The sequence below is a fragment of the Gymnoscopelus microlampas genome (assembly GCF_963454915.1).
Source record: "Gymnoscopelus microlampas genome assembly, chromosome: 12".
NCBI lineage: Eukaryota > Metazoa > Chordata > Actinopteri > Myctophiformes > Myctophidae > Gymnoscopelus > Gymnoscopelus microlampas.
In genome coordinates this window covers 6,579,055-6,602,696 of record NC_139949.1, presented here as the reverse complement: position 1 = coordinate 6,602,696, position 23,642 = coordinate 6,579,055, and the positions used below count along the sequence as shown (strand labels likewise).

Genomic DNA, 23,642 nt, shown 5'->3' with positions numbered 1-23,642 from the left:
CTGTGCTACTTATGGTATCGGCAACTTCTCAGACAAGGCACTTAAGCAGCAGGATGTACAGCGAACTATCGCCAGCGAACTATCGCCAAGAATAAGCGGCACAGGTTTGTTCCTGTACTCAAATGCAGATGTTGCAAAGAACATCACAGGAATGGTGCTGTCCAGGATTATCAACTTTAACACGCACCAGCGCTACATCGTAAACTGACATGCAAGAGTGGCTGTGGCAAGGTGCCGGAGAGAAGATATGCCGTGGCCTGGCCAAGCTCGCTTTCCTTGTCATATTCAGCGGCACAAACTTTTTTGCATCACTCTACATTCACCACCGCCCCTGTGAGTCCATGATGTGCAATGAGGAAAGGAAGAACTCCACTCTTGACATCGCGCTCCACACAATCTCCAAGTGCAAGGCTGAGCTCGAGAGACGCTGCAATTACTACCGTGAGCTGAGGACACGAGCCATAGGCCAGTCTTTTTCAAAATCGGAAATCATTATTTACGACAAGGTTATTGAGTCGATGATCAGAGAAATCAGCAATCTGGACAACGTCCTCAGTATGCTGGACAGTGGCATTAGACCTGACGAACTGACTGCAGCTGTGGAGATTGCAGTGAGGCGCGCTGCTGAAAACCTCAACACCTCTGCTTACATTGATAAGCAGTCCCTAACTCTAGCCCTAACCAGGGACGTAAACATGATGAGAGTGCCAGTCAGCCCAAGCACTGTGGAAGATGCACTCCAGGATTACACAGACAGTAATGTGAGACAAGGTTCCCAAGGTAATATCACTGGGCTTGTGTAATCCCATGAGGATCCCTGTGAGAGTAAAATAAATATGTACAAAAAAAACGTGCCTTTGAAGTAAAAATCTGTTTTGTGTTGTATATGTTAAGCAAACATAAATAAAAAATAAATTGAAGTAAAACAAAAAAAAAAAAACTTTGTCCATGATTATCTTTTTCCTCAAAACAAGACAATGGATGGCACTCTCAAGTATATCAAACTCCATGTTATGCTACATGTTATGATCAATTGGCCTTAGCACAATATGGGAAGAGACATGTTGGCAAGACAATACTGTGGGAGCCTCAGCAAAGCTGCTTTCACACAGTGATAACAAGTAAGGCATGTGTAGACAAAACATAAATCAGTATTGAATTATTTATTTTTTATCCAGGCAGCAAAACAGTTTTCCCACAGCTTATCAGCATGAGGGTAATGTAGAACTTCATCTAGTTATGCATGTATAAACTATGTTCAATAAAAAAAAACTCAGCATTCATCGTAATCCAACTCAATCTTGGGTGCTGCCATTTCCAACAGCTCATCCCAATAAGGGTAAACAGTCTCCCCCTTGGCTTCTTGTGCATTCTCCGCCTCTCCAGCACCATCTCGGGTCTCTTCCAAGGCATTGGAATCTTGGCCTCCTTGCATCTGCTGCTCACCTCCCTCGCGGCCCCCCTTGATCAGTAAAGCCCTCGGCAGACTCCCCTTGCCGTACTCTGCCGCTGCATCACGTTCTCTCCTCAAATGTAGGGCCTCTTCCACCATCTCCATCGGAGAGGCAAGACTAGAGGTGTGCACTTTCCGCTGTACAATGACAGTGTCCTCTCGTTCGTAGAACAGAATGTAGGCTGACTTTTGCCGAATGCGACAGACTGACTCACCCGTTGTTTGATCCACTTTGTGATCATCATAGATAAGCCAGCGGTCTGTCTCAGGACGATACAGCCCGTCACAGGTGTAATGGCCTTCACAAACATTGGGTCCAAAATGGTTGACTACACTCGCCAGAGTGTACATTGCTCTATGGTCATTGTCTGATGCACTGACTAGCAGCTTCCTGGACAGGTGCACCTCAGTATCTTTTTTTCCATTCCAATTGGAACGATTAAGGTGGAGAACCAAGATATTAGGCAGGTTTACAAATAACCACTGCTGGGCGGATCTCAGATGTCCGCACTCACACCTGTATTCCAGATCTGTCTCCTTTAGGTATTCGTCGAGACATCTTTCCACGGATTCTCCAGGTATCACAGTCAAGGACAGGTGGGTGAATTCCTGCTGTGTAAAGGACAGCGTGCAACATCCTTCACAGGTCCGGGTGTTGCACATCAAAAAGCTCAGGTGAGCCTTAACAGGACAGGTGTACGTCTGTGTTGCTGCCTTCAGACTGGGGTACTGAGACCTAAGCTGTTCCAGCACACAGACTAGGAACTCATGGGCGTCCTTTTGCTCGTTGTCACGAAATGTCCCATATTGTTTGCCCTCTGAGATCCTCCACTTGAAGATCTTCAAGATTTTTTTTTTAAAGTCCACATCACTGCAGAAACGTGACAGGTCAACACTCACCAAAAGACACAGTATTTCAGCCTCAGGGACTATACTTAAAACAGTACAACAGTAGTTGTTAAGTTGAAGGTGAAGCTCATCCCTGAATGTTTTCAAAGTCAGAAGGCTCTGCAGGATAGAGTTCATATAGCATGTTTGCCCCACGTTGTAAAACCCAAGGTTTGAAAGCTCTTTTGTTTCACAGAGCTGGGGGATGGCTGGGACTGAGAGCTGAGTGTTCGAACAATACACTGTTACACCTGCTGGAGTCAAGTCCTTGAGTTGAAAATATGGTGTTACACCTGCTAGTGTCCCTATATTTGAATCTTCCAGTTCCTCCACTCCGTTGGCATGTGAGTTGACACATTCTGTAAGCTTGTCATTTTCATCCACAAACTTCTGGACTACTGCATTCCGTTGAGCAATTGTTGTCTTTGTTGCAGTAACTTTTGACCGATCCGTTGGTTGCTGAACAGGACATTGTTCAAGTGGTGTTTGCACCCTTTGCTTAGAGGTCTGAATTTGCAGACTGCTCCGCTCGTACCCGAAACGCCAGCGTCTCTTCATCCTATCCATCTCTACTCTACTACATCTACTCATTGGTGAAGTGCACCTTCAGTAACGGGTCTCCATTGTAAATGCATTGCTGATTCTTCTGTGCATGTTATCCTAGATTGTCTTATAGAGCCTTGTGGTATCTTATACTGATGACTGAGATGATGATGATGAGGATGATGATGATCTTATAGTGGGGGAAGGTGTTGCACAGTCTTACACAGTCTGTTAGGCTTGCATTACCACATCTACAACCATCATTCATCTGCTTTCATACCCATTCATGGAGAAGGTGAAGGAACAACTTTCTACCAATGCATTCAAAGTTCTTTATATTTATATATGTGTGTGTAGATACACATAATCTCTCAAATGAACTCACAAACTCATGAACTCAGTCTGACCTGAACATTTGTAGTTCAATGTCGGAGTGGCCGGTGTTCTAAAGGACATCAAAGCTAAACTGTTACAAGGTTAATTAAGAAAACCACACTTAGGGTTAGAGCAAATCTTGTTTATTATCATTTGGTGTTAATTACTTCCATTATCACATTAAACAGTGAATTACAGCATTACACTCATACACTCCTGAGATATGCTTTCTGAACGCCACTCTTGTCCAGTTTGCTTTCTGTTCTGCCAGCAGAGAAATCCCAGTAAGGATGAGAGTAACAATGCGACCAACATAACAGCAACAGCAACCAATCCAGCTTGTGCAGAGGCTGTGACAGTCGTAGTTCCATGATCTCTGTTCTTTTGACCAGCTTCCGGGAATATTGGGTGTGCCTCAAGAGTGTAGTTGATGTGTGGTAGGTGACCGTGTTCCTCAAGAGTGTAGTTGATGTGTGGTAGGTGACCACTTGTAGTTCCATTCTCTCCGTTTTTTAGACCACTCTCCGAGATGAAGAGCAGTGTGACAATACAGCTGCATGTTGGCAAAAGCCACTCTAAGCCAGTGTTCTCATCAATTGAACCAGAGGCAGGAACGTAACACCTGTACTCTTCTTTGTCTGACAACTGAACACTGGACAGCTTCATTGACAGGTTACCTTGAGACAAATCCTCAGCAGAGAGGGCTGTCACAATTCTCGGGTGTAGACTCAACATTTGAGCAATATGAAAAAATGGTAATACACGGTGTTTGTACAATGGATTCAGAAGATCTGTAACCACACTTCCATCATGCTGGACATACACATACTCTGGCTCAAAGTCTGGTCTGGTCCACTCTACTGTTGTATTGTCAGCATCAAAAGGTGTGTCAATTTGACAAGGAAGTGTTACATTGTCTCCTACTGTTACCAGCATTGTATGAGAGGACTCCATCACCTTGTGTTCTCCTATTGCATGTGTGATGCTGCTCCATAGCATCAGGACATTATGGAAATAAACCCAAGTGTACATAATTTCAATTAACCAGAGTTGTTACTCAAAAAGAAAAACTTCTCAAGTGGCACACTGGCCAAAATGTAACAGGCTTCTTTTCAGCACCAAGTGGGGCCCTTTGCATTTGCAGTAGTTTTTGTTGGTTAAGCTCTATACTTCCTTTGGAATCAAAGACATTGATGACCATGTTTTTTCTTTCACTTAAGATTCAGCTCAAATATCTTGCAGAAAAGCTAATAAGGCAGAGATCTATATATATATTGCCTGCCAACATGTCTTCACCATGGGGGGCGTGGCATAGTAGCTGCAGATATACTTGTGGGAGGCAATGTTAAGTCAACCTGTTTGTCCACCGCTACCAAATGACACTTGTTGATGCCCCCCTTCAGGATTTTTGGCATGCACTATAACAAAATGAAACAATAATTACTAACAATCTTTATCCTTGCCTGTCCACAGAGATATCCAAGGCCACAATGGGAGAAACAGGTTTTCATCCATCGAAACTGACTTGTTTTACCACAGTCATCGGAAAGCTCCAGTCACAGGAGTTTCTGCAGGTTAGGGAAAAGATCAAGGATCATGCCTCTATCGCCTGTACCTATGTGGTTGTAGACAGTATCACCTCAGACAGCCTTTTTGCTGAAAATTTGAACACAGAGTTTGTTCGAATGAAAAACAGCAAAATTGAGAGTTTGAACAAACATGAGCCACTTGAGCGTCTCAGAATTATCCGAGACTACGAAATATTCAACATGCTGACTCAAGGGGAAGAGGTATTTGAGGATGGGATAGAGGTGTACAACAAGCTGTTCTCAGAATACAAGGTTTATTTGACTGTGGAAATGTATGAGTTGGCTTCTTATTTGTTGACATTTGCGGTTTTTGCAGCATTCCGCAAAAGGTCAGACCAGCTGGTGTACTTCAACTTCCGGATAGACATGAGCTCCCTGAGCCAGGAATCCCTCTTGGAAATGAAGCATGGCAGTGGATTCAAGGTTGCCATGAAAATTGAACCATGTCAGCAGGCTGCCAAAGGGCACACCAACAGCATGCCCTCACCCTTCGTCAGACCAAGGGATCTGCTCTCAAGGAACCCTAACTTGGCCCTGGCCAGATGTAGGTTCACAACAGACCTCATGTACATGGCCGGAGGAGGTATGGACACAGGCGGGGTGCGGGACGTTTTACATGTGAGCAAGCTGCAGCTGAGCATGATCGAGCGATACCGTTTTGACCCAGTTTCTCATTTTGATTTCACACCGGGTCTCTATGCACTCCCATCAGTTGAATCAGTAGCAATTGCAGCATCGGGATGTGTTAAGGGAGAGGATGTTTGGGGGGGGGGATTTTTGGTTTCTCATGATACGCAGACCGAGATGAACATTTCTTGCCAGCCTGTCAGTTACAAGACACTAGCGCAGAAGTTCACAGAATCCGTTGGTCTCCACCCACTGGAGCAATTGATGGAGACAGTATTCAGGCTGGGTAATTTTCACAACCTCAGAAACACCCAGCACGTGAGAGTTGGGTCAGTGACACTTTCCGGAACTCATAACGGGCTAAAAAGATTCATCCTGTGGAGAGTCCTGGATCCAGCCTCTGTCCGGCTGTTGCACAAGAATGAAAATTCATTCATGTAGGTGCAAAAAACACAACAAATTTGTTCAGCCTTCTGGTATATCATGATAGTGATGATGGTGATGATGATGATGATGATGATGATGATGGGGTGTGCATATATACTGAACTGAAATGTTACAAAAGTCTGTCATTCTCCCATATCACCCTCAATATGGAAGCACTGCCAACTGATGTGGTGAAATTTTATTTAGGAGTTATGATGAGAAAGATGTACATGAACCACCACTTTAAGTTTAGACTACAATTTGCAATTCACACCGACATCATCACAGGATTCACAGGATACACACATAGATACGACAACAAAGAGCAAAAAGACGTTTTTGAAACAATCAAGAGTGAGCCCAGTTTTCTCCAAAGATGCTCTAAACTTGAATGTAAGGTGGAAGCCAGCTGTAAAGAATTTATCACTGTACTGCGCAGAAGTCTATTGAACTCTGGTGTGTTTGGCTCTGAAACCCAAACCTACCCCTGGATTCGCACAACGGAAAACAGACGGGTGACATTCTCAGTTGAGTTTAGAAGCATTAGAGAGATAAACAAGTGGATCGGGTACGGCTCTGACCTTGAGGCAACCAAACACATAAGAAGGCACTCACTGGCCATGGTTGAAGTGGAACAGGTCTGGGATGATCTAGATTCACTGATGCATTACTGTCTACTGGAATACCTCTACTGCATCTACCAACCGGGAAATGGCTATATCAAGAGATTAGGCCCATTTCATCCTCTTGACTTGCCTGTTCCATTCGTGCACGTAACACCTAGAAAGAAAACTTGGTTTAAACCTGTCATGGCTGCCTTGATTAAGACCATTGTTATGGAGGGGAGGATGTTACCTGAAGTGACTGTGATGCTATCTTTAAGAGTGAATTTTGTCACAGGACCTAAAGCCCTGAAGATTGCTCACAGCCCTTTCCCCGAGTTGGAACAGATGTTGAGGAACGTAGACACCGTGAGAGATAAAATTGTATCCCTCTTGCAAGAGAGCTGCAATGATTTCTCTTCTGCTGTTCACCAAGATCTCAGTACAACCGGCCTGCCTTTTGCTCTGTCTTGCGATGAGGTGTTTTTCACTTCCCTCTGCTGCAACATGAAATTGAAGACAACAACATTACACTTCAACGAGGCCACAACAGAAAACATCCGAAGGCACTCGATTGGTCGGAGTGAAGAGAAACGAGTTTGGGCTGATATGGAGGATATCACATATTACTTCCTGACAAAAGCCTTAGGAGATTTTGAGCGCAACAAGGAAGGATCCTTCGATCGTGGAAAAAATGTGTTAACAGTGACAAACAGCAATAGGGAATCAACGTGGACGGATCGAGTGCTTCATGAGTTCACCTTGTAAAATGTATTATGTATAATGATTTATATGATATGTGTATGCGATATATGGAGTGCCCATGGAGTTGCTCTGAAAATTAGGACACTACTTATTGTTACTTCTGTCAAAAATTAAAAGCATGACAAACAGAAACAGCTCTGAAAATGGTTGTTCACAATGGTACACTGCCATACCTATAATTTCTGTACATGTGACAGAGAGTTTATAATAACAATAAAAATAAACAGAATGAAAACGTCATGTGGCTCTTTTTGTTGCGGTGGGGCAGAGTGCTGTGTGTGCGGGTGTACTTCTTGGCTGAGTGTGTGAGAAAAGTGTCTTTTTCTGAATTGGGGTACTGGGGCATAAATACTGTCAGAAGTGGGATTCTAACCCATGTCTCCAAGGAGACTGCATCTTGAGTGCAGCGCCTTAGACCACTCGGCCATCCTGACAAGTGTACATTTTATTTATTAGTAATGGGTCAGAGTGAGTGTGTGTGCTGGGGTAGGAGGGGTCTGTTGCACTTATAAAGACTTTTAGGCATTCTTGCAGTACCACATATACAACCCTCATCCATCTGCATCCATACACAGTCATGGAAAAGCTGACCAGTGCCTTCAAAGGTCTTACAGGCGTTTTAATGAGAGGCATGACAAAGGTCCCTGAATTTTTTATGGTATGGGGAGTTCACGTGAATATCTTCACAGGAGGACTCCTGCAAGTGACTCCTGGTGAGTTAGGGTTTGAAAATGTTCTGAGAGATATTGAAACTAGACCTGAAGACTTCCCCGAACATGGTAAGCTAGCATCAGCTTTGAAGAATAGCTGCAAAGAATTTGCCTCTGCCTTACGCCGAGATCTAGAAGAAGCCGGCTTGTTTGCAGCTCAATCCTGCGACTGTGACAGAGAGAACTATCCTGTGACATTCTGGAAAACATTGAGTCCTACAACAGAACGCATGTGTTTTACGTTTGGGAAAGGCGCAACTGAAGATATCAAAAGGTACTCACTGGCCATGGTCCAAGCGGAAAGTGTATGGGCTGATCTAACTTCTTTGATGTATTACACACTGCTTGAATCCTTCGGCCGCATTGATGAGACTGAGTCGGAATCCACCACCAGGACTGAGACGTACGCCGGTGTGACTCACAAAACGGAGAAGAAAAGTGAAAGCATAGTTCATACTCTTTCGTTGCAACCTGACCTTCCATCATATCTGCTCGAGGCAAAGGAAAAAACCTCTAACTCATTGAGGTTTCTGAAACCTCTCATGGCCTCCTTGGTTAGGAGAATAGTTACAGACGGGAGGAAGTTGCCTAGGTTTATACTGCAGCTAGAATTTCATCTTAATTTCCTTCTGAATGGACGAGGACCCACAACGCTGTGTATGAGTTGTACCCCTTTCCCGGAGCTCAAACAGTTTTTGAACATAGAACTATTGAGGAAAAGCGTTTTTTGGCATGCCATAGATGAGAGCTTGGATGATTTCTACTTTGCTGTGCAACAAGATCTCAAGAGAACCGGCTTGGCTTCAGCCAGCTCGAGCGACAAGGTGACTTTTACACTGCGCAGCTCGAACCTGATTGACAAAACGACAATGGTGGTGTTTGGTCAGCATGCCAACGAACACATCCAAAGACAATCATTGTGTCGGAACGAAGAGATAGTGGTCTGGGCAGCTATTGAGAATTTGCTATACTACATTTTGAGCAAAACCTTCCAAGATGTCGATCGCAGCGAGGAGGCTTCCTTCGAGCGTGGTGAAGCCAACTCAACAAACTCAGCCAGTGGTGTGCCCAATGGAACTGATATTGTTTTTCAGGAGGAAAAGTTTGAGGATTTTTATGTATCATATACACATTGTAAAAATATATCATGATCAATGAAGACCCAAAGAAAGAGGGGTGCTTGGATCATCCCTACTTCTGTGTAAAATAAAAAGTATGACAATCTTGTTCACACTGTTACACTGCCATGTCTCATAAATCCTGTACACGTCAGGAAGAGTATATAACAATAATAATAATAATAAGGGTAATAATAATAATAATAATAAAGAAATTACAAATTTCATGTGGGTATGTACTTTCTTTATGGTCATGTGACACAGAACTTCCGCCACACCACAAAGGGGTGCATTGGACAAGAGATACATTAACAAGGGCAGCATTGAGTGTGTGTGCTGGGGTAGGAGGGGTCTGTTGCACTTATAAAGACTTTTAGGCATTCTTGCAGTACCAGAACAGAAAGCTCATTGAAAAACAGTAACGGAAACAATGGCAGTCACACGTGCAAATTACCAAGCAGGTTTTGACCAGAACAAAGTGACTTGTTTTACAGTGGTCACAGGAGAGCTACAGGCAAGTGAGTTTGTGCAGCACCACATGATGCAGGAGCATGCATCGCTTGTGTGTACCTATGTGGTAGTGGACCGTATCGCGTTGTGCATCCTTAAGGATAAAAAAATAAAGGCAGTGAAGGATCCCACTCAATTATTAGAGAGACACAGAGATCCCTTCAATATTATACCTGACAGCGACATCTTCTATATGCTGACTAAAGGTAACGAGGCCTTCGAGGATGGGATCGAGGTATACGAGAAGCTGGCCATGGAATACAATAACTTTAAACAGCAGAGGATGCATGACACTGCATCTCTTTTGCTGACCTTTGCAGTCTTTGCAGCCTTCCGTAAAATGTCTGAACACCTATTGTACTGCAACTTCAACCTAGGCATAGACTTGGCCTCGTTCACCAAGGAAACACTTTTGGAGATGAAACGCGGCTACAGCTTCAAGGCCGCAATGATCATAGAACTCAGGTCTGTGAGTTCTCAGGTCTGTGAGTTCTCTCAGCGAACCTTGCTCAGAACCTGCAATCTACTCGGTCCGAATCGTACCGTTCAACTCACCAGATGTAGGCTCACAACAGACCTAATGTACATGGCAGGAGGAGACGCGGAGACAGGCGGGTTGCGGAACGTTTTACATGTGAGCAAGCTGCAACTGAGTATGATCGAGCGATTCCGCAATGTGTCTGTGAGGCACCTTATATTCAAAGACCATGGAGTTGTGGATGAAAAGGAGACAAAACTTGAAGTAGCAGTGAGGACTGAGTGCCAAGACGGGGAATTTATCCTGAGCGAGGAGATGAAGAAGGAGATGAACATTAGCAACCCGGGTTACACAAGCCATTGGATTCTAAAGCGGAAGTACACAGAGGCCATCTGTCTCCAACCATTGGAGCACATGTTGGAGACCATCTTCAGACAAGACAAGGATAATATCAAACAACTGAGATGCTACAAGGATGTTAAAGTTGGAAACATGACCCTGTGCGGCAACCAGAGCAGTGTTGAAAGATTTATCCAGTCTACTGTCCTGGATCCAGTCTTGCTCAGAGTTTTGTACTGGTGAAGCATTGCTTCTATGCAAAACCTTGCCCACTCAGTCAGCACTGTTGTAGGCTTATATGTCCAGTTGTAATAATAATAAAAAACAATGACATAAAAAATACCAACTTGGAAGTGTGTGTGTGTGTGTGTTGGGGGGTCGAGAGATGACAAGTATTACAAGCATCCAAACAGAGAACTAAAACAAAAAAAAACACACTAATATATTTGTTTTATGTATGTTTATTATGACTATTATAAAAGGAAAGGTTACCAGATGGACACACCACAGAGAGGAAAGCTCATATACATCAAAATATGTATTCGGATACAGGGATTTTTTAAACGAGAAGGCCTGAGGTAAACCCGCTACAGAAAGTAGCAGAGCACACTTTCACATACTTTTCATATTTTCAAAAAAGAAAGGTTTTTTTTTAAGAAAAAAAGCTCAATCACTTAGGCCAATCACTGCTCTCTCAAGTTCTACAGACACTTGGGAGTGTCCTTACTCACTTTAAAAGAAGATATTACCATCTTTGAAGAACACCTGCCCAGTCAGAGAAACCTACAAAATTAACTTTGAAAAGAAATGTCTTGCTGGATAGTTCGTGAGAAAGGACATAGGATACAAGAAGGTACACCTGCTGTGACAGTAGGACAAGAGGTGTACTTCTTTGAAGGTCACTGTGAAGATGTTTCAGAAGCTCGTGTTCATGTCTATGACACAAAGCTTTTACTGTGGAAGACTTTGTCCCACGTGAACATGTTGGGTTTTCGTAGCAACCGCTACCACTCGGCTGTACTTGTAGGACATGTCGTGTATATCTACGGAGGCCTGGATATCTACCAGGATGTAGTTGATGATGATGAAGCTCTCTGCCATGAACTCTTCGCCTTTCATGTCATCACAAAGGAATGGTCCAAAGTCAAATCTTCCAGCACTGTTCCTACTGGGAGATATGGCCATGCAGCCTGTGTCTCAGGAGAGGACATGTATGTATATGGAGGAATAAAAAAACACCAGAACAGAAAGGAACAAACCCATGATGTCTACAAGCTGGACACAGCAACAAAGGTCTGGTCACTACTATGCGCAACAAGCGCTCCATCACCACATGGTGCACAAGGCAGCTGTTCTACTATGATCGGGACAGAGATGTTTGTGTTTGGTGGCAACGAATGGATGACCAACATTGTCAAGGTATTTGACACAGTGACCAACTCTTGGCTTAAAATCTTTTATGAATCGCCTTTTGACAAAAAACGCATCCTTACTACAGCTTTTGTGTACGATGAGGAGCTGTACCTAGCTGGTGGCCGTAATGTTGAACACAGGGTACCAAACCCTAACCCGTACTACGATGATCTGCTGAAGTTCAGCCCAGAGAGCCGCTCCTGGAAGAGATTGGAGACCAAGGGAAAACGCCCACATAATACATGGGGCAAGTTCTGTTCAGTGGTGGGAGATCGCATCGTGTTCTTTGATGGAATCAATGATCATGAAAATTGTGATAAAAGGTGGGAAGATATGTATATATGGTTTTTGTCACTCTCTGGTCAAAACCCGTGTCCTGCGTAGTTTGGAGCATAAGAGACACCAACAAGCAAGATATGGGGAAGGGGTGTACGTTTTTTTCACCACAGACTTTCTTGTGCTTGGGCTAAAGAAAAAGATCCTTGTAAAACATAGGAAAGAACTAAATAAAGCACAAATTGCAAGTAACAAAGGTTGTTGTTTCTCTCTGGTGTGTAAATATTATACAGTCATCCCTATTACAATTTTTCATTAAGGTGCACTCTAGCAAAAACGCTAGTCTTAAATAGATGGCCAGGATCCTGTTAGACAGGGGGCGGCTCCTACAGAGCTCTGTTGCTCAAGTATACATTGGTCTGTGTAAGACTCTGAGTTGTCCCTGATCTAGCTCTAGAAGCACAACACCTGACATCATTTCAGCAGCAATGGACAAAGCCACAAAGATGTCATTGGAGCTAATGCAAGCTTACGGGCGCACCCATAACATTTGCATTTGCCCGCTGGGCTTCACCAGCGTCGCGGCCCTGGCGTTATTTCGCAATGAGTTTCTAGAAGCAAAAAAAGCTGGTGTCCCTGTCCCTGAGTGGACCGGTGAGCCGCTCAGGCGCAGAGGTTTGAACGACGACATCGGAAACTCAAGCTCAACTAAGACAGCCAACTTAATGTGGGGCTGCAACTGTGAAGAGATTCCTGAGGAGCTAATGGAGCTGCTCAATCGGCAGTGCGTCTACGTGGTTGTGAAACCCATTAAGTCTGATCTAGAGAGCAAGGAGCTTGTTGACCTGTTAAATGAGTTTGCCGAAACACATACAAATGGCATGATCAAAAACATGATGAACTCCTATGATGTTAAGGGCGCTAGACTAGTGGCAATGAACGCAGTTTACTTCAAGGGTACTTGGAAGACAAAATTTAACAAATTTAACACTCAAGACCAAAGTTTCTTCTACGAGCCAAACTCTGAAATGCAAGTCCAAGCCATGTGTCGCAAGGAGGAGTATGACACCCCAACGCGGATTACGGAGGACCAACAACTCTTCAGGGTTCTGCACCTGCCCTACGAGGGCGAAGACAAAGCTGTCATGCATATTCTGATACCTCGGAGGGGGTTAGAGGTTCACAACGTGTGTGAACTGCTGCACAGAGTGTCGGACATAACGCCCTACCTGGACCTTGACCTAGCCCAATGCGCTTCTCAGTATGAAGTGGTGTTGCCCAAGTGGCGGATGGAATGCGAACTGAAGCTGGGAGAAGCCTTGGAAAAATTGAGTGTGCCTTTAATTGGGACAACTAAGCAAAAGTGCATGGTGGTGGTGGACGAGGAGGGCACGGTGGCTGCCGCTGCTACTGGATTGTCTCTGTTTGGTATGAAGGATACAAGGGTTAGGGAGTTCATTGTCAATGTACCTTTCCTCTTTTTCATCACTAGGATTCGGACAGATGGCAAGAAGGGTCGCACTATTCTGTTCGTGGGAGGGGTGAAGATTCCCACGTTTTGACAGGGGAACACCTAAAGTGTGTGTGCAAAAAAATGTGTATTTGTATTTGTGTGTTTGTGTGTTGCTTCCCTCAGTTGTCATAATACCCCAAATTGTCAAAAAGAACCCAGTTTGACCTGATTGAAGGTCAAACTCAGTTCATTTGACAGTTTTGAGGTATTCTGACTAAAGCATGAGCTGAGTAAGAGCACTGTGTGTGCAGGGCTGTGCCTCTGGCTGTGTCAGACACAGCACTCTGACCCCGCATCTGATTGGTGGGGCAGGAAGGAAGTATAGAGGGTGGAGCCTAACCCCCCAAAAAAAGCAATATAAACATTTACTGCAACTGTAAAATGACATACTTGGTGCTGAAAAGAAGCCTGGTCATTCACGTTAATTTTGGTCATTGTGCGAGTTGAGAAGTTTTTGCTTGTGAGTAAGAACTCATTCATCAAGAAGTTATGTACACTTGGGTTTATTCCCATACTTTCCTGATGCTATGGAGCACATATGCAATAGGAGAACACAAGAAGATGGAGTCCTATACTCTCCTGGTACAAGAAGGAGATAATGTAACACTTCCTTGTCAAATTAAGAGACCTTTTGATGCTGACTACACAACAGTGGAGTGGACCAGACCTGACCTTACGCCAGAGTATGTGTATGTCCTGCATAATGGAAGTGTGCGTACAGATCTTCTGAATCCATTGTACAAAGACCGGACATCCCTCTCTGCTAACCTGTCAATGAAGCTGTCCAGTGTGTGGTTGCCAGACGCAGGAAAGTACGAGTGTCATGCTCATGGGATGATCAGTATGCCAATACAGCTGTATGTAACAACTACTAGTTATCCCCTGCCAGACGTCACATACACTCTTGAGCCACACACTGTGATCCCGGAAGTGGGTGGACGGAATGGAGAGAAGGTAACTACAGTTAATCCCCTGCCAGACGTCACATACACTCTTGAGCCACACACTGTGATCCCGGAAGTTGGTGGGAGGAATGGAGAGAATGGAGAGAATGGAGAGAATGGAACCAAGACTGTCTCAGGGCGTGCAAGATCCGGCTTGATTGCTTTTGCTGTTGTTGTTATGTTGGTCGCATTATTACTCTTCTTTACTTTCTACTGGAAGAAGAGAAAGCAAACTGGACTAGAGCAGCGATTTTTCTCCTGGAGGATGAGAGAGCAAACTGGACAAGAGCAACCCATCTGACCTTTCTGTGGCAATGCTGTAATTCACTGTATAATTGAATCAATTAAAAATAAACAACATTAACTCTAAGCTCTTAGTGTGTCTTTCTTAATTAACGTAACTGTTTTAACCTTAATGCCACAGTGGAGAAAAAGTAAAGTCATAAGAGGAATACAAACCCATCCCTCCGAGTCTGGCCCCTCAGAACACACTCTGAAGTGTAGCTACACACACACACACACATGTTTTTTCTTCACAAAAAACACAGCCAGAGGCACAGCCATGAACACAAAGCACTCTGACCTGCCTCTGACTAGCTGGGCAGAAAGGAAGTATAGAGGGTGGAGCTTAACCAAAAAAGAAACAATATAAACATTTACTGCAACTGTAACAGTACAAAACTTGGTGCTTAAAAGAAGCCTGGTCATTCACAGTAATTTTGGTCAGTGTGAGACTTAAGAAGTGTTTGCTTTTGAGTAAGAACTCATTCATTCATTTCAGTTATGTACACTTGGGGAGAACATAAGGTGAAGGAGTCCTCTCACCCCATGCTGGTAAAAGTAAAAGATGATGAGACAAGCATTGACATGCCGGAACCTGGTGGGAGAACCAGAGATTTGGGATCTAAGAGCGATCCCCTGCCAGACAGTGCAAGATGCTGCTTGATTGCTGTTATGTTGCTGGCATTATTGCTGGCATTATTACTGGGATTGCTCTACTGGAAGAAGAGAAAGCAAACTGTCGCTGTCAGAAGCTGGAGGAGAGCATTGCGTACTGCTTTGGGTAGCAGCACCGAGCTCAGTTCGAGCTGAAAACATGTCAGGAAGAGTTTATAATAATAATACAAATAAACAAAATACAATTTTCATGTGATATGTACTTTCTTTATTTAAGTTAGCAATCTGTGAATGACCAACATTGCATATTCTTGAACAGGCTCGTGACACTTTTCTCCACACCATGTGCTGCTAGTTGCACAAATACCACGTTCACACTGTAGTACGTGTAGTTTAGCATTGGTTCAGGGCAAACCCTTAAATTCTTTCTATACATGATCAGTGGCGCCCACTTGCGTTTAGTCACCAATGTCATAGTTGCTGCGTGTGCATAGTAGGTTCTATGCTCATCGATTTGAACCTGGACAGTGTTTACATGCGGCACATGTTCAAGTGCGCCCTCTGAGAGAGTGATCACGCTGCGGATAAGGTTGGTCACTGTGGTGACCACTTTGTGTTCAAAGTGAAAGTTACACCTCCTCATGGTCAACACGATGTTCCGTGCTATCTCTTCAAACTGTTTTGGGTTAGAGTCGGCATCCTGGATCCCGAACATATGAACAGGCGGACAGTTAGCAGTAAAAACCTCCAGCTGCCTCATCGAGAATGCTGGTTCACCATTTTTTGTGAGCCAACCTGCTCCATAGCTATAATCCCTGAAACTCAACTTTCTAGACCCAGGGTTGTTTAATCTGGGAGTTATGCGTTCTACGAGCTGCTTGTTAGGACTAACAGTGGTCAGGGCCCATGTCAGGAAATCCTGCGCGGATATGGATGTGTCTCTCAAGCCACTGTGCAATGCTGAAGCATCGGGCATCAGGGTACGTGACACGGTAGCGACAAAGTCCTGGAGCCATGTACAGTGGCACCTAGGTTGGCTCAGAAGCTCTTCAGTGCATCGGAAGTTTCTGGCCAGGTATCTCACAAGATCAATCGTTGTGGCATGTTCACTGATCAAGATGTCTAAAGGTAGCAGCTCCTTGGTTGGAAGCAGGCCTGCTTGTGCCGCAGCCTGAAGAGTCAACAACAGCTGAGTCATAATCTCTTCAGACCTCACTTTGTAATCTCTCAATGTACTTTCATTGGGTAGTAGCTGTGCATACTGAAACAGCATTATACCACTTGCGCTGCTACAGGATACCATTTCGTTTATGGGACCATGGAAGATCTCTGGCTTTTTTGCTACAACGGTTTGCGACAACTGAACCAAATTACGCTTAAACATGGCTATGTCACCATCTTGACATGAAGCAAGAGTGACACATCTGATTGGCACCTCACCTTTGGTCTTCCTAATGATGAATATGGTTACACCTTCCATGGTTTCCCTGACCACATTCTGGGCTGCCACTAAAGCCTTGGAAGCCAAGATGGAGTCAGCCCCTGACACTCGAGCATCATCTAACACCTCGGGCAGCTTCTGTTCTTGCGCGCGAGTTTCACAACAATCCACTGGCTTGTTGTGTTTGGTAAGCTCCCTCTGGAGCCCGCTGGGTCCTGGATAGGTCTGGACATCACTGCTGCCCAACTTAAGTGATGTGGACTGCCTTGGCTCTAGCTTGCTTTCCCGAATTGCATGCTCACCTTCAGGTTTTCGCTTCTTCCCTGGGAATCGTTCGCGCAGTTTTCTCCCGTTGTCATAGAGCACATCCACCTTGTTTTTGTACCAGATCTCTGGCTGAATGTGATCAGGTGCCAACCTAAGTGTATCTAGTCCATAGTGAGTCTTGTTTGTTTGGTCGTACTTTGCTCCAAACTCCAAATCGTGGTGCTGGAATTTTGCCATGTGGCGTGGCACGGACACTTCAGCTGCCGAGGGTTTGATATTCGATCTGATCTCATTGGCGAGCACCACGTCTGTGGTTCTGTAAGGGCCAATTTTCACTGACACAGGTATCTCGTAGTGTGATGCAGGGGACGTGGTATCCCCGATGTCGCACAATGCACAACTGTACCTAGACGTGGAGAGCAGCTTTGCGGGCGTGTACCGCTCCTGGGGGTACAGGGTGATGCACACCAGACCTATGTTGACAAACTCCTGTAGCTGGTTTGGGGTGGAACTGAGATTTTTTAGTTTCTTTTGGAAGGAGTTCCTGACGTCATTCAACAAAGGTCTTTTTTCACCATATTTCCTGATTAGCTCTGCAGCGCCGAAGGCCTTCATAGTATACTTCTCAAGGAAGGCTGGGTCATCAGGTTTGTAACAGCCCAGCATAGCCGTAAGCGATTCTGCATAGGTTTTAATGCAGAAGTTGCCCCTGTTTGCTGGGCTGGAGTGATGAGAGAATAGGAACTCTGAGAACCTGCATTCCCACATTACACAGTACCAACTGAACATGTCGCTTCCAAAACTGTAGTCGGAACACCACAGCATCTCGGGTGGCATGTTGATCAGGTTGCCCTTGTGCTGGTCTGGCGTGTTGAATGTGCTAGAGGTGCCAAAGTCACTGAGTTTAAACACCACAGGGAATGGTCCCCGAACATTGCACTCTGAAACCAGTATGTTCTTGCTTGTTATGTCCCTGTGCTGCACAGATCTAGAGCGGAGATACTTGAGGCCAAAGAGCGTGTCAAGCTCAACCATAAGCATCACCTTGCTCACCGAATTGCCCATAAAACTGGTGAACTCCTGCAGTGTCCACAAGGCTCGTTCCATGAGGATCACAGCCCTGCCGCCTAGAGTGAACTCGGCTCTGTCACACCAGTAGCCACCCAGTGTTGTCACCACATTTGGATGCCTCATGGAGGAGGCCAAAAGCAGTTCCTCCATCTGGCACGCTAAATGAGCATACATCAGGAACCTATTCCTGATCATTGGCACTGATGAGTCTGCAAACTCTGGGTGAAGGGCTGTTTTTGCAACAACATTGTCCCCCAAGGCAATCGTGACACCAAATCCACCCCTGCCTAGCACATTATTGCCATCCTCAGTCAAAGTAATGAGGTCAAGGCTGTCTTGATTACCAGTGCAAGGTGTGACATCTGTCAGCAGTGTCCATTGTCCTGGTAACAGATCGGTAATGCTTCCTTCTTCTTCCCGCTTGTCTATGTATCTTCTACCAAATCTGTCCACTAAAGGACCTGGAGGCCAAACGCCTTTCTCTTGCATGTAGCTGGATGGATTGAAACCCTCGATCAGGGGTCGGTCCTCGTATTGGATCTCAGGCACCGTGCACTCGCGCTCACCTGCACAAAAAGTTCTGTATAGCATATCCAGCGGGTTTTTGGCAACAAGCTGGCACTGTTCAATCAGGAGCTCCCCTCTGGTATTGTGTCGCTTCTTGCAAATGCTAATCACAGAGAACAGGATCACTGTGTCAGGCTCACTGTCCTCCTCTTTGCGCCGGATAATTACCACAACCCACTTGCTCTTGTTTTTTAATTTTAGTTTATTCTCTCCAATGTTGATGATCACCACATTGTTGAGAAGCTCATTTTCCACCAGTAAATTTTTGAGCCGCTCCTCAATGTTCATGCCAGACACTAAGGGCTGGCATGGGCTTACAGGGTGAGTGGGATGCATGAATGAGAGCAGCCCAGAAAGGTTATCAGCTACAAAGGTACTCATGTACCACAAGGAGTGCTTCTTCGCCAAATCTCTCAGCCGTTCAGAGTAATTTGTGCCCATGTTTTAAACTGGAGTATTTACTGCTCGCTGTGATGCAAATTGTGAAGCCTCTGGTTCAAACAAAGTGTTAAATAATGGTGAGTGTGAAAAGGCAGGAGCTGGTGCTGTCACATGATGCCTCTTTGGAATTGTTTGAGCTCCTCATCGTGGCTGGATCTCCCGCAGTGGGCCTGAAGCTGAACTTGTGCAGCAGCGGCAGTGAGCAGTCAACATTGGAACACCTGCGGAAAATGTGGAGGAGAGTTGAATCCCAACTTGTGAGAATGGATGACTTAATACAAGTCCACCAAATGGATTGCAGAGCTGCAAACGAGGTTATCACAGCTATCCCAGCAACGATCAGCATGGACCAGCGCAAGCTGAAACGTTACTATGTGTATCTGCTTTTCCGCTACTGTATGTCTGTTTTGATTAGCTCCCGGAAGCAATGTTGCATTCCCAGTACGTACCATACTTTGAAAGACATTCCAGCAGCTTGGCTGTCACACAATTGTTTTGGTTCCTACCCCTCAGCTACATCCCACACAGTCTACCCTTCTGCTCCACCCCACGCAGATCAGCAGCTACAGCACCAGCGTTGTTATCAACTAAATGATGCAAATGATCCACGTGCATTTTACAGGCAGGACCGCAACATCCAATGCCTTGAACCGGGAGGAAGCCTGTTGAGTTCAAAACAGCATCCGCAAGAACAACCGGAAAATGTAGAGTGGACACAATATCAACAGCAACCTAAAAGGTCTTTTCCACCATGCTATAAAAGCAATAGGAAAGATTCAGACTCTGACTGATGAAAAATGGATGACTTCATTCTTAACCAGTGAGAGGAGTAAAACAGAAAGGCATATGTTATCATCACCCTCATCATCATCGTCATCATCATCAGTGTGGCCTGGCTTGTTTTCATCAAAAAATGTAACAGGACTACCAGATTGTGGCAGTGGCTAGATGTTTTTCTTTGTATGTTCATTTCATTGGTATGGGTTGATATGGCATGTAACTGTTTATGATGATATCAAATGTCTGTACTTGTGAGAAATAAACACACCAACAAAAGAAACAGTCACAAGGTGAATGATGTTTTCTTTGTTATTTATTTAATCAACTCAAAATAATAACAAAAAAATAGATACAGTAAAGAAAATCTTGACAAAACAAGGTTGTAGCACCTAAAAAGTATCACATGCATAGATAGGGAGTGACCTTTGCACACCTATCAGTATGTGTGTTTGTCTCACAAGGAAGGTTCAGGGTTTTTCATTTTTTGCTTGTGCTACTTTCTTATGCTCAAGAAGAGGATGTTTCTTTTTTGAAAAAAATCTGTTCCACCATGTTCCTACTGCTGTCTAGGGGTCATGGTTGAGGACAAGTCTGAGCGGTACATCAACCCCGATTCATGTGCATTGAAATAGCTTTGCCTAGGATTCGTGGCTGAGACGGAGTCAGAGTGGATCAGCATTCCAGATTGAGGTGTATGGCTTGGGTACCTGCTGGAAAAATTCTGCTGCAATGGGGCTGGCAAGTAGTTTTCACAAGTCAAGTCACGCAGTTCCAGCTCATTCTTGTTCCTAAGTATGGTTCTGATGGTCATCAGGGTACCACAGGAGTGACTAATTACAACCACAACGTTCATTACAGCAATAGAAGTCTCCAGACTCTGCCACCTGGTGAGAGAGGTGACAAGGGGTCTGTAGAGAAGTTCCATGCAACCTGCCACCACGGCCAAGACTAGTTCCACGTTGCCTATTGCCAGGCAGACCAAAACAAGCAGGGTACTTTTTCCGTCGGTTATGCTCTTGCTGAGCCCTTGCCTGTTCGCGAGCTTCCACTTGCTTGTTCCGGAGAAGTAGCTGCTAACGAGGCAGACAACAAGCGATAAACAGCCCAGCACTACCAGGCATATGCCGCTTCTCAGGTAGACTTTCCCGTAGAGGCCTTCATCTCCTCTGCTATTGCTTGTGTCTTGGGTGCAATCAAAATGGTGGAACCTTGGTGCGGTACCCTGGGCGCTGTCAAGCAGGTACAGCACGTTGTTTGGCAGAACCAGGAAGCAAACAACTAGGGTTCTGATGATTTCGAGAGTTACGGCCAAATTACCCTTGAACTTGCTCATACTCTGCAGAGCTGCAAGTCTAGAGTCTTTGAATTTGTTTTTGAGATTTGGCAGCTTGTGTAGTAATCCACCATTGTCTTTCCTGTTGTATTTCAACATGGTTGCTATGCTTGTGACAGATGCATCACTAATAGTGCTGCATTGAGCATCTCAGTGGAGAACCAGGTTCCAAAACATTTAATAAGATGATTCCAGCAGAACCTGTCATTGAGTTCATGATGAGGGAGATCCCAGATGGGTGGGAGAGGAATAGGGAGAGGAAAAACTCAGATACCTTTTCAAAACATTGCATGTCACTGAAGAAAAAACCCGAAAGGATGAAACGCAACTTTCTCTTGTTCGCCAGGTCGATTGACCATTACCGCTGGTATATTGTCTCCGGCATAACAAGCCAGCTTAACGAGGTGTACAATGTCTACCGTCTTAAGAAGGATAGGCCTCGTAAGCATGTCAACATGATCACAGAGGAGATATACAGGTGTGCGATTGCCAGGCTACACACTCACCGGGACAGCCAGTTGTCGTGGTTGCCAGAATACATGACAAGATTTTTCAAAGTTGAAGGGGAAAAGGTGCTGAGGTACCAAAAGGAGCTACATGTACGCTTGAGGGTGCACAAGCTTACGCAATACAACACAGAGAGAGAGTGGAACAAGCTAAATATGTCAGCGGCGGTAGGTTCTGCAGTGGATCGGGACTGCAAGGACGTATTCAATGGTAAGAAAACAGAGGGCGAGGTGTGCTTGGTAGCTAGGCTGGTCCTAAAGCAGCTGGACGCCCTTAAGGTGAAGCCTGAGGCAGGGGGTGTGATGGTGGCAAACATTCCTAGACCTGATAAAACAAAGCGGAACACAAAACGCTCACCAGGTGAAGCCCTCACATACCACCTGAGTTGCTCGAAAGGCTGCAAAGGTATCCATGAAGACTGGGGCATGTGCACCGAGGTAGATTTAGTTGGCAAAGACACTTTCACAGGCAAGACGCTTGTGATCGAGCTAAAAACAAGAAATAATGATGCAGTCGACCAGGAGTCACTGGAACGCTACAACTGCCAGCTTTGGCTCACTTGGTTGATGTTTGCAATCACCTACCCAAGCAAAGCACAGGACACACTGGGCTACCTGGTGATCGTCAGACCAGGCTCTAGCAACGTCTTAGTCTACAGCTGCTACCGACCCACTTTGACCAGATCCCTCCGTGCGCGGTTTCCCTGGATCGACTGCTTTTGTCCCCAGGTTCGTGACTGCCTGACTCCCAACTGCATCAACAAGAGGGTTTCTGGGAGCAGCTCATGGTCAAAAGAGCTGGTTATGCCATGGAGTCTCTGGCATCAGGGCACAGACAACAGGGACCTAAGCTACAGAAATTTAATGTTCAATATTCATCGCTGGAATGAAAGTGTGCAACGTATTGGTCTGGAGAGAGCTAAAAACCAAGACACAGTTGGGCTAAAACTGTCAGCAGCTGGTCATGTTTATGGCCCTGCTGCAGACCTACTGCAGAAATCTCAGGAACATGATCAAAGTCAGGCCAGCACACAGCAAAATTGTCATGCTCAGCTTATGCCAGCACCTGCACAAGATGATCCACAATATCACTTAGCGTTGACAGGCACTGGTCAAGCTGTAAATAATGAAGGATTTTGCACAGTGAAGGAAGAGAAATACAAGCAAGATGAGGAGGAGCAGTACACAGATGAGGAAAAGTACAATGATGAAGAGGAGGAGGAGGAGGATGATGATGAAGAAGAGTACGAGGAGGAGGATGAGGAGGACAAAGAATGGGTACTAAGTGGCCTGTGAGCCATGTTCTGAACAGAGAGAGCAAGGTTGCCCTCAACCAGTTCCTCCTGTGGATCACCATCAGAGCATCATGTCTCAAACCCACGGTGCGTGATAGTGAGTTTGAACAGCTTGTGTTCAGATATCATCCCCTCACAAAGGGTAGAATAACTATGTTAGCTCTCTGCTCGAAATCCACTGATGTACAACTCAAAGAACTGAGTTGTGATTGGTTGGTTCACTTAAATTTACATAAACCTTCAGTACAAATGTAAGCAGTTTTTAAGAGCCCAGCCCAACTCCTTCCATATACTCACCTGACACATTGCATCCAGTGAGACCTTGAACAACAACATCATCTACAATATGAGCAACATGACCAACACCGAAAAGGCAGACTGGGTCAAGGTGCGCCGGTCAGATCTGATTCAAAGGTGTTATTTGCCACAAGTTATCATAGATGTCTTGATTGAAAGGGGTGCTATTAGAGGTGAA

The 23,642-nt window shown here is 45.0% G+C and overlaps 2 protein-coding genes across 2 annotated transcripts in view; both read left to right on the top strand.

Annotated features, from left to right (window-relative positions):
- LOC311057549 (uncharacterized protein) overlaps positions 1–23,642 on the top strand; it is a 432,057-nt gene that overhangs the window by 123,088 nt on the left and 285,327 nt on the right. The window lies entirely within an intron of this gene.
- Positions 11,783–13,674, top strand: LOC311057149 (neuroserpin-like; the record flags this gene model as incomplete). The annotated part of the gene is made up of 2 exons (XM_084074100.1): positions 11,783–12,159; positions 12,564–13,674. 2 exons carry the CDS (start codon positions 11,783–11,785, stop codon positions 13,672–13,674), a joined length of 1,488 nt encoding a protein of 495 aa, XP_083930226.1.